Here is a 12,533-nt window from a genome sequence, read left to right as displayed (position 1 = left end):
TGCTTCTATGCCAAGATAAGACTTTCTCTGTTGGATATGCGTTAATATTTGATGATGATTCATAGAAGCATGAGGCAAAGACATAAATGCATTGAGACTGACATGCTGCCCACTGGGCTGACAGCACATTGCAGAGTGATCCATTTGACTTTTGCCTGGATGAAGAAACTGTTAGCTTTTATTAAGAAATATCTGGTAATTATAAATTTAAAGTTTGATTATTAAGAAATATCTGGTAATTGTAAAGTTAAAGTTTCATTGTTTGTATAACTTTTAAAATGTGAACTCCAACATAGTAGCAGAAAAAAATGATGTACTATGTACTTCTAAAATATGACAAATTTAAACAGAACAATTATTTTTCTTTTTAGAATAACACCATGGTAGTATACCAAGACTTCTTACTTGAGTGTGATTTTGAAAGGCATTTTCAGTTGGAAGTTTCACTGAAATTAGTTCAAAGTAAGGATGCTGAGGGGGAAAAAAGAGAAAAGCCGTCACGAGTGATTTTTTTTTTAAGTCAGTTAAATATAGGTAGCATGTTGAACCTCTTGTACATGAAGCCAAGTGAAATAGTTAAATGATCAATTCAGACTATTGAAATTGGGCAAAAGTTAAACCAGTATACAGACAGGTATAGAAATTTTTATGGTGTGATGAGTCCTAAAAATTAAATTTTGTATGCTTAAAAGCTTATGCAGATATTTGTTATTTATATTGGGTTAAATAACTAGCCAATTGCTTCAGCATTGTTGCTTTAAGAACACTGAAAATTAGAAGTGTCCAAGTAAATATATTGCTCAAAAATAGAACTAAGAATCTATCTACAAATAATAAGTACTAAAATTAAGAAATTTGTTTAGAGAATTTTTAAAGTCTAACTTTGATTTAATTACAATAGTTATCAAAACTAGTTCTTTTCGTTTAGCTTTGACCTATAGATTTTTTAAAAATGGAATGATTCAGAATTTTCCTATTAAAACTTCTATTCCTTTCAGAATTTCTTGTTAATCCCTGTAAATAAAAATGTAAAACTTTCATGTATTAAACTTTCATTTGGTGCTTATCCATTCACAAATATTGATGTTTTTTAAACCAGTGATGTGCTGATGTTTAAAAACCAACTCTCTGAGTTAAAAAAGAAATCTTGATTTGTAGTGTTTGTGGACTTTTGTTTGTAAACAGTCCAACCAAGGCTGATTTCAGGTTACCCATGCAAAGATGTTGAACTCAGGAGCTGGGAGGAGACAGTGTATTTGACTCATGAGTTGGTACAAGTCAGCTGACTAAATATAATTATTGGATTAATGTAACTTTAATAATTTTTGACTGTCAGGGAATTTTTTTAAACTGAAGACTTATTTAATTATTCCCTTCAAACATAGAAGCTGGCAAATTACAGTGGGCATTTTTTTTTTTAAAGGCACTGATATAACTTAAATGCAAAAACGTACATGCTGTTAACTTCTAAAGTGTGCAATTAAAACTTGGAATGAAAGAGTATAGTATCCTTGAGATTATACTGAAAGTTGCTGAAATAGGAAAAGTGTGATTCCTATTAGAGGTTTTTGTTTTTCCATACAAGATGCTGCTAATCTACAACCTTTAACCTCACATTTTAAATTTAACTGTTTTCTAATAGATTAAAAAATAGGTTTCTGCACATTTTGCGCACAACTTGACAAAATCAAAAGGACTATTGTGAATAAGCCTCATCTAACCAAAATTTTTTGCATTTATGATTCACAGCAGCACCTAATTTGATTCCAACTCAAACAACTATAACAACTGGCATGGGCATGTTACCGTTCCTTCCAAATCAGCACATTGCTGGACAAGCTGGACCAGGGCATGGGAGCACTCAGGAGAAACAGCCAGCATTGGTGGGAATGGCAGAAGGAAATTTCTCAGGGTCACAGACTTATCTGCAGAGCTTTCCAAACCTTACTGCTGGTGGCTTGCTCACAGGACATCAAAAGCAACAACAAAGTCAGCCAAAAGGCCTGGAGATAAGTTCAGGGGTAAGAAAACTCTGTGTGTGTGTGTGTGTGTAAAAGAGAGAGTGTGTGCATGCATGCATACACATACATATAAATGCACACATGTATCTACATGAAGTATATATATGTATACTACATGTGTGTGTATACTACCAAGGAATATGTATATATTCCTTTTTAATTGTATCTTAAATGATTCTAATTCTAGAGTATTTAATTTTTTGGTTATTTTACAGGTGTTATAATTTATAAAGCATCAAGTAATCTGAACTATTTTTGTATTTCAAAAGAAGTTGATAATATACTTAAAGTATATATTACAAACTGCATAATTCCTATGTCAATGACATGCTGACTGTTTTCATAGTGTGCATTTGCTTCTCAAAAGAAGAAAATATTGGACCCTTAAAAAAAGCTATTATTATAAACAAAAATCTGTCTTTTGATAAGTTATGCCAAATGATGTTTGGGATTCTGCTTAATTACTTGCCAGTTTGTAAATAAAATATATGTATAAAATGTTTTTAAATCTATCATTATAAAATGTTTAAATATGAATTCTTTATTCCTGTAAGTGTTTGCTTTTCTAAAAGTCTTGGGATGTGCATAATTTTCAAATATACAGTAATATAGGTTCAAAATTTTGTAGTTTAGGAAAGCATAGGAGTACCATTAATACTTATCCAATTATATAATATTCTTTATAAGAATTTCTTAGTAAATGATAATGCTAATCTTTAAAATACAATATTATTTCTAAAATATATATATTTTGTAGCTAATTAAGTATTATTTTAATATTTAAAAGTAGAATAAATTCTAGTTTATCTGAAAGATTTCAAAGCTAGTTATTAATCTCTGGTGTGTTCAAAAGAACCTAATCTTGGTTTTAATTCTGGAGGATTTTACTCGAATTTATTGGTTCATAAACCACTGACATTTGTAAATATTATAATTGGTAGGTAGAATAAAGTACATTTAATTTAATTTTTTATTTGTGTCTTGAAATACCATTTTGAGCAAACTTCAGGAGATGGTGAAAGACAGGGAAGCCTGGCATTCTGCAGTCCATGGGGTCGCAAAGAGTCTGACATGACAACAACAAAAAATATTGTTTGATTTAGAAGTGACACGTGAGGGAAAAAATTCTTGTAATTGGCTGTATTCAAATCTCAAAATGATACTGTTGACTTTGTAAGAGGTTTTGTTGTCACCTAGTCATGACAGGAGGTATGGGTAGAATACCTATAATTGTTCATTGAGAAAGCTAAGGTGGTTCTTCATAGAATGAAGAATTTTAAATGTTTATTTGAAGGATTAATTGCTTAAGTTATTGAGGGAAGTTAAATAAAACTCATATATAAATACTCTGTTTCTTTTTGCACAGACTTCCTAATGCATGGAAGGCACCAGGACAACGGTACCTAACCTTCCTGGTACCAGGGACTGGTTTCATGGAACACAGTTTTTTCCATGGCTGGGGGAGTGGGGGTGGTTTTGAGATGATCCAAGTGCGTTACATTTATTGTGCACTGCATTTCTATTATTACATCAGCTCCACCACAATGCATCAGGCATTAGATCCCAAAGGCTGGGGACCTGTGCACTAGGGTCTTTAGAAAAACTGGACTTGAGATATTCACATAATGGACAAGTGAAAGTGTATCTGGTAGAAGACAGCTGAAGTAGGGCAGAGCTAGAAAACAAGTCCCGCGATGAAGAACTGAGGGAAATAGATATATGGAACTTGGCAAGGGTTGACCAGCTGTCATTTTAATTGATGTTTAAAAATAAAAAATTCACAAACTAGTCTAATCACATAGTATTTTATGTTTCTTTAGTGGGCAGAATTAGTCTAATAAGTATGACAAACAATAAAGCTGATTTAGGCTTAATATAACACAAACAATTGAAGTTTTAAAACAAAGAAAAAGTTCACACTTTCACAAAGATATGAATGTCATATCACTGAAGGCAATTATGCAGACCCTGGTGAACACCTGTACATATTGTTGTAGAAGTGATTCTTCTCTCCTGAAAATAGGGACTTGCTTGGACCAGGTAATTTCAAAATATGTTTTCTAATTATGTAGCAAGATTTTGGACTTTGTTAAACAGTTGGTTAAATTTGGATGCAGAGTTTTAGACCTGCATCTTTTACATTATGTTGATTAGTGATTCTTGATTCTTTCTGTCAGAATCACCACTATAGGTGTCAAGGGTTGGACTCTATCTTCCTCAGCCCTGAGAATTTGATTCAGAGAGATATGGGTGAGATCTGAATTTTAAGTGTACAACTCAGTGGCGTTAAGTACATTCACATTGTTTTACAACTATTGCTACTATCCATCTCCAGAACTTTCTCATCATGCCATACTGCAGCTCTGTACCCATTCACCAACTCTCCCATTTTCCCTTCTACCCAGCCCCCAATAAGCACTGTTTACTTTCTGTCTCAGAATTTGACTGTTCTAAGTACCCAATGTAAGTGGAATGATACAAGACTTAATGACATTACTCTTCAGTGGTCATCCATGTTGTAGCATGAATTGTATTGGAATTTCCTTATTTTAAAGGTTGACTAGTATTCCATTGTATTTATATACTACATTTTGTTTATCCATTCATTTATTGATGGACATTTGGATTGTTTCCATCTTTCAGTTCAGTTCAGTTTCTCAGTCGTGTCTGACTCTCTGCGACCCCATGGACTGCAGCACACCAGGCCTGTCTGTCCATCACCAACTCCCGGAGTCTACTCAGACTCATCTCCATTGAGTTGGTGATGCCATCCAACCATCTTATCCTCTGTTGCTCCTTTTCCTCTCACCTTCAATCTTTCCCAGCATCAGGGTCTTTTCAAATGAGTCAGATCTTCACATCAGGTGGCCACAGTATTGGAGTTTCAGCTTCAATATCAGTAGGCTCTTGTGAATAATGCTGCTATGAACATTAGTATATAAATATCTGTTTGAGTCTGTTTTCAGTTCTTTGGGGTATTTACCCAGAAGTGGAATTAGGGGAATCACATGGAATATCAGTTTAGTTCATTCGTTCAGTTGTGTCTGATCCTTGGTGACCCCATGGACTGCAGCACGCCAAGTTTCCCTGTCCATCACCAACTCCTGGGGCTTGGTCAAACTCATGTCCAAGTCAGTTATCCTCTGTCATCCCCTTCTCCTCCTGCCGTCAATCTTTCCCAGCATCAAGATCTTTTCTAATTTTTTGAGGAACTGCCATTCTATTTTCCATAGCAGCTGTACCATTTTATGTTTCACCCTCAAAGCATGAGGGTTTTGGTTTCTCTACATCCTCACCAACATCGTCTCTCATTGTGGTTTTGAATTTGCATTTCTCCAGTGATTAGTGATGTTAAAAGCCTCTTCATATGCATATTGGTCACCTGTATATCTTCTTTACAAAAATGTCTACTCAGATTCTTTGCTATTGAGTTCCTGTATATGGTTTGCAAATATGTTCTCCTGTTAACCTTTTAGTCTTGTTGTTTCCTTTGCTGTAGAGAAACTCTTTAGTTTTTTGTTCAGTCACTAAGTCGTGTCTGACTCTGCAACCCCATGGACTGTAGTATGCCGGTTTAGCTTTTTAGCTCTTGCTTAGTTCTGCTTTTGTTGTCTATACTTTGGTACCGTAAAATGATATTAAAAAATGATTACTAAGACCAATGTCAAGTAGCTTTTCCTCTATAATTTCTTGTAGTTTTATGCATTCAGGTCTTATTTTTAAGTCTTTAATCCAGTTTGAGTACATTTTTGTGTATTGTGTAAGATCAGGATCCAGAGTCATTTTTTTTCCATATTGACATGCAGTTTCCCCAACACCATTTATTAAAGAGAGTATCCTTTACCCATGTGTGTTCTTGGTGCCCATTTCAAATGCTAGTTGACCACATATATGTGGCTTTATTTCTGGGCTCTATTTTTTTCATAATTCAGTATGTCTGTTTTTATGTATGTACCATACTGTTTGATGACTATAGTTTTGTAATATAGTTTGGAAACAGGAAGCATGATCCTGCCAGCTTTGAATTTTTCCTCAAGATTGTGTTGGCAAATCAGGACCTTTTGAAGTTCCACATAAATTTTAGGATTGTTTGTTCTATTTCTGTGAAAAGTGTCATCGAAATCCTGACAGGGATTGCTTTGAATTTGTAGATCACTTTGGGCAGTGTGGGCATTTTAACAATATTAATTCTTCCAATCTGTAAATCCAAGATATCTTTCCAGTTATTTGTGTAACTTTCAATTTCTTTCATCAAAGTCATATAGTTTGCAGTATAGATCTTTCACCTCCTTGGCTAAATTTATTCCAAAGTATTTTACTCTTTTTGGTGGTATTATAACTAGCATTGTTTTCATAATTTCTTTTTGAATAGTTCATTGTTAGTATATAGAAATGCGATGGATGCCAACAGAGATGGTTTAATTCCTTCCTTTTTGATTTAGATGCCTTTTATTTCCTTGTTCTTACAAAATTATTCTGGCAGACTTCTAATACTGTGGTGACTAAAAGTAGTAAAAGTGGGCATACTTGTCATGTTCTTGATCTTAGAGGAAAAGCTATCATGTTAACTGTGGAGTTGTCCTTTATATATAGCTTTTATTATGTTGAGGTATATAGATTTCTCTATGCTGGAAAAGGTCAGTTTTCATTCCAATCCCAAAGAAAGGCAATGTCAAAGAATGCTCAAACTACCACACAGTTGCATTCATCTCACACGCTAGTAAGGTAATGCTCAAAATTCTCCAAGCCAGGCTTCAGCAATACGTGAACCATGAAATTCCAGATGTTCAAGCTGGTTTTAGAAAAGGCAGAGGAACCAGAGATCAAATTGCCAACATCTGCTGGATCATGGGAAAAGCGAAAGAGTTCCAGAAAAACATCTAGTTCTGCTTTATTGACTATGCCAAATCCTTTGACTGTGTGGATCACAATAAACTGTAGAAAATTCTGAAAGAGACGGGAATACCAGACCACTTGACCTGCCTCTTGAGAAACCTATATGGAGGTCAGGAAGCAACAGTTAGAACAGGACATGGAACAACAGACTGGTTCCAAATAGGAAAAGGAGTACGCCAAGGCTGTATATTGTCACCCTGCTTATTTAACTTATATGCAGAGTACATCATGAGAAACGCTGGGCTGGAAGCAGCACAAGCTGGAATCAAGATTGCCGGGAGAAATATCAATAATCTCAGGTATGCAGATGACACCACGTTATGGCAGAAAGTGAAGAGGAACTCAAAAGCCTCTTGATGAAAGTGAAAGAGGAGAGTGAAAAAGTTGGCTTAAGGCACAACATTCAGAAAACCAAGATCATGGCATCTCGACCCATCACTTCATGGGAAATAGATGGGGAAACAGTGGAAACAGTGTCAGACTTTATCTTTTTGGGCTCCAAAATCACTGCAGATGGTGATTGCAGCCATGAAATTAAAAGACGCTTACTCCTTGGAAGGAAAGTGATGACCAACCTAGATAGCATATTAAAAAGCAGAGACATTACTTTGCCAGCAAAGATCCATCTAGTCAAGGCTATGGTTTTTCCAGTGGTCGTGTATGGATGTGAGAGTTGAACTGTGAAGAAAGCTGAGCACCAAAGAATTGATGCTTTCGAACTGTGGTGTTGGAGAAGACTCTTGAGAGTCCCTTGGACTGCAAGGAGATCCAACCAGTCCATTCTAAAGGAGATCAGTCCTGGGTGTTCATTGGAAGGACTGATGCTGAAGCTGAAACTCCAATACTTTGGCCACCTCATGGGAAGAGTTGACTCATTGGAAAAGACCCTGATGCTGGGAGGGATTGGGGGCAGGAGGAGATGGGGATGACAGAGGATGAGATGGCTGGATGGCATCACCGACTTGATGGACATGAGTTTGGGTAAACTCCAGGCGTTGGTGATGGACAGGGAGGCTTGGCGTGCTGCAATTCATGGGGTCGCAAAGAGCCAGATGAGACTGAGTGACTGAACTGAACTGATGCTCAATTTGTTCAAACTTTTGATCATGAAATGATGTGAATTTTGTCCAGTATATTTTTTATATCTATTAAGACAGTCATATGGTTTTATCCTTTATTATGTTTATGTGGTGTATCACATTTATTGATTAGCCTGTGTTGAACCATTATTGTGTCCCAGGGATAAATCCCACTTGATCATGGTGTACAACCCTTTTAATGTGTTGTTTAATTCAGGTTGCTAGTATTTCATTCAGGACTGCTAGTACTGTGTTGAGGATTTTTGTATATGTGTTCATCAGGGATATTGGCCTGTGTTTTTCTTTTCTTGTAATGTTTGTGTATAGCTTTGGTTTGAGAGCAATGCTGGCCTTATAAAATAGATTAGGAGGTATTCTTTCCTCTTCAGTTTTGGGAAGAGTTTCATAAGGATTGATGTTAATTCTTCTTTAAATCTTTGGTACAATTCACGAGTGAAACCACTTGGTCCTGGGCTCTTCCTTGTTGTCAGGTATTTGATTACTCCTTACTCATTATTGGTCTGTTCATATTTTCTGTTTCTTCTTGATTCAGTCTTGGTACCTTGTATGTTTCTGGAAATTTATCCACTTTTCCCCTTAGGTTGGCATGTATTTGTTGGTAATAATTGCTTATGGTCCTTTGTATTTCTGTGGTATCTGTAGTTTTAATGTCTCCTCTTCCATTTGTAACTGCAGTTGACCCTTGACAAAGCGGTTAGGAGTAGTGACAGCCAAGCACTCAAAAATCCATGTAACTGAAACAGTTTGGATAGAATCAGGACTCTTTTTTTTTTTTAATTAAAAATATTTTTAATTTCTTTTACAAAAATTTTTGGTTGTGCTGGGTCTTTGTTGTGGTGCACGGGCTCTTCGTTGCTGTAATGGGCTTTCTCTAGTTGTGTGAGCAGGGGCTGCTCCCTGGTTGCAGTATGCAAGCTTCTCATTGTGGAAGCTACTCTTGTGGCTGAGCACGGGCTCTAGGGCATATAAGCTGAGCAGTTACAGCATGCAGGCTCAGTAGTTGTGGGCATGAGCTTAGTTGTCCCACAGCATGTGGGATCTAAGTTCCTGGACCAGGGATTGAACCCGTGTCCCCTGCATTGGCAGACAGATTGTTGACCACTGGACCACCAGGGAGGTCCCTCAGGGACCCTTTTTGATTACACATGTTGTGATCTCTAATTGAACACAAACTTCCCCATGCTTAGTTAATTCAAAGATCTGTAAAATGAAAATATAGGTATTATGTTTGCTTTTAAGAAATCCATGTGTGAACCTGCACAATTCAAACTCTTGTTTCAGGAGTCAATGATATTTACTTGAGTCCTCTCTTTCTCTTGGTTAGTGTAGCCAAATGTGTCTATTTTGTATATCTTTTCAAAATATCTGCACTTAATTTCATTGATCTGTCTTTATAGGGCTATTTCATTTATTTCTGTTCTGATCTTTATTATTTCCTTTTTCTGCTAATTTTGGGCATAATTTGTTCTTTTACTAGTAACTTGAGGTGTAAATTTAGATTGTTTCTCTGAGATCTTTCTTTTTTCTTCATGTAGACATTTATTGCCATAAACTTATCTTTAAAGCTGCTTTTTCTGCGTTGCATAAGTTTTGATTTGTGGTGTTTCCATTTTCATTTGTCTCAAGATGCTTTTTGATGTCTCCTTTGATTTCTTCTTTGGCTTATTGGTTGTTCAAGAGTATGTTATTAAATTTGTACATATCTCTGAATTGGTTGTCAGAACAACCCTTGATATGATTTCAGTACTCTTAAATTTGTTAAGATTTGTTTTGTGGCCCAACATATGATCTTTTTTTTTTTTTTGGCTTCTGTTTTTTCATCTCTAAGAAATGGTTGACAAATCTAGTATTATGAAGCTTTTTACCTAAGTTTTTCTTTTAAGATTTTTAGTTTTAGCTCCTACTGTTAGGTCTTTGATCCATTTTGAGTTAATTTTTATATATGGTGTTTGGTGAAGATCCACTTCATTCTTTTATGTGGATATGTAGTTTACCCATTTTTGTTGAAAAGACTGCCTCACTGTATAGTTCTGACACTCATGGAAAATCATTTTATCATATATACAGTAATTTATTTCTGAGCTTGCTATCCGAATCCTTTGGTTTATATGTCTGTCTTTATGCTAGTATCATACTATTGCAATTACTACAGCTGTGTTATAAGTTCAAAATTTAAAAAATATGAGCCTTCCATTCTCATTCATCTTTTTCAATATTATTTTTACTGTTTGGAGTCCTTTGATATTTCATGTCAGTTTTAGGATTGAATTTTCTATTTCTGCCCACAAAAGTTAGAATTTTGATAGGGGTTGGTTATATTGAATTTGTAGATCCCTTTGGTTTGTATTGAAATTTTAACAATATTAAATCTAATACATGAAAATAGGATGTTCTTTTATTTATGTCTTTAGTTTCTTTCAGCAATATTTTGTAATTTTAAAAATATTTATTAATATTTATTTATTTGGCTGCACTGAGTCTTAGTTGGAACTTGTGGGATCTAGAAATAAGGTGTGGGATTTGTTTCTTCTTGTGAGCATGAATTCTCTCCTGATTCAAATAAGAAGGTTGTACAAGATGACCTTTAGTTCTCTTTCAGTTCTAAAGTTCTATGGTTCTAGAATGGTTTTTTAAAAAACTAATTGGAAAAATAGTAGCAGGTGAAATGGATCATTTTAATCAGTATCCATAACTATTTCATAAATTTATAGCTTTAAACATTGTTTCACAAATTTTTGTTACACTAAACCACATTTATTGAAGAATAAGTATTTCTCTACACTTTCTGCATCTTAATTTTCTTTTTTTTTTTTTTGCCAAGCGCGCACTGGTTTATTGCCCAAACCTCGCATGCATTTTAATTTTCTTTTACCTCTCATTAAGCACTCACTCTCTTTTTTTGATAAATAGGCTGCCTCTAAGAATCAGACTTCACTCTTGGGAGAGCCACCAAAAGAAATTCGGCTCAGTAAAAATCCATACTTGAACTTGGCAAGTGTGTTGCCCAGTGTGTGCTTATCATGTAAGTGAGAAGCTCACTATTAGTATTTTGGAGTTGTACTGAATACTTTTCATAATGAATTTTACTTTAATTTTTAACTTAATGAAAGCAAATAATGCCTGTTGACCAGCTAAAGTCTAAGTTATGACCTTAGTCCTTAAATTGAAAGAATAATTAAAGCTTTTAAAGTACATTCTATTTTATTTAAGGAAAACATCTTTCGTAATATTTTCTTAAACATATGTTTATTGAATTGCTTGATTCATAATTGAATTGCATAATTGATTCCATTATAAATTATGATTACATTGTGATTCCATTATGAGTTATAATGGAATCATGATTGAAAATAATTGGATAAAGGAATTATTTGGCAGTGCTATAATTCTTTATAACACATATAGAATCATATTTCTAAAATATGAAGTTCAATCTTCTGCATTATCTAATATATTGAGTGTATTTGCCAAATACTCTCAATATATTAGTTACTAATAATCGGCAGAAGTGGAATTCTCATTTGCATTTTTAAAGGACCTCCTAATGCCTTCAATTAGTAAATTAAAACTATTAATTCAAATATAATTTTAAGGAAAAAATCACAAATGTGTTGTTTTCTAGGCACTAAGATATTCACTGCAGCATTGGTTTTCAATAATGAAAAACTGGAAAGTGCCTTAATGGTCATCAATAGGGGAATGATTAAATAGTTTGTCATAAAGTGAAATATATAGTTGAGGAAGCACTACATATACTAATATTAAATGATCTCTAAAGCAAATTGTTGAATACAAGAAACAAATGTGTTCATAGATTGATTCCATTTGTTTATTTAAAGCTATGTATTCTTTTATGCATGTACTTGAATGTGTAAATGCATAAAGTTAAATCTGAGAAAATACTAAGCTGTTACTTCTGGGAAAGAGAATAAAATTGGATGAAAAGAGATGAAAGATGAATTTTGTTTTTAATATACATTCTTTGTATTTTATGAAGTATCCTCTTGAACCTAACCATTAATTTATAATTTTTTAAAGCCAGAAAGAATTTAATGTGCTTCTGGTATGAAAGAAAGAAAGAGTTAGTCACTCAGTCATGTCTGAGTCTTTGTGACCCCATAGACTGTAGCCTGCCAGGCTCCTCTGTCCATGGGATTTCCCAGGCAAGAATACTGGAGTGAGTTGACATTCCCTTCCCCGGGGTATCTTCTCAACCCAGGTATTAAACTCTGGTCTCCTGCATGGCGGGCAGATTCTTTATCATCTGAGCCACCAAGGAAGTAGGCTTCTGGTATGCCTACTCTATTTTTATCTAGTCTAAAATTTGATGGTTTCAACTGTTGCATTAATAAGAATGGTTAATTTACATTTTGAATGCCTCACTTTAGAGATTAGATGTATACTTTTTAAATGTTTCCATCAAGATTATTACTCATAGAGCAGGTTTCCATTTTTAGTTGTTTTAAACAAACTAGATAATATCATATACTGTATATATATTTTCCCCTAGGAATAA

The 12,533-nt window shown here is 34.5% G+C and overlaps 1 protein-coding gene across 2 annotated transcripts in view; it reads left to right on the top strand.

The window, feature by feature from the left end:
• RAVER2 (ribonucleoprotein, PTB binding 2) overlaps nt 1-12,533 on the top strand; it is a 137,192-nt gene that overhangs the window by 75,609 nt on the left and 49,050 nt on the right. For both annotated transcript variants that reach the window (XM_070367896.1, XM_070367895.1), the window contains exons 9-10: nt 1,753-2,021; nt 10,928-11,039. In XM_070367896.1, the coding sequence (XP_070223997.1) occupies nt 1,753-2,021; nt 10,928-11,039 (381 nt within the window). The remainder of the gene's footprint in view (nt 1-1,752; nt 2,022-10,927; nt 11,040-12,533) is intronic.

The sequence above is a fragment of the Bos mutus genome, chromosome 3, assembly GCF_027580195.1.
Source record: "Bos mutus isolate GX-2022 chromosome 3, NWIPB_WYAK_1.1, whole genome shotgun sequence".
NCBI lineage: Eukaryota > Metazoa > Chordata > Mammalia > Artiodactyla > Bovidae > Bos > Bos mutus.
Note: the sequence above shows the minus strand (reverse complement) of the source record. Positions and strands in the feature narration are given on the sequence as shown.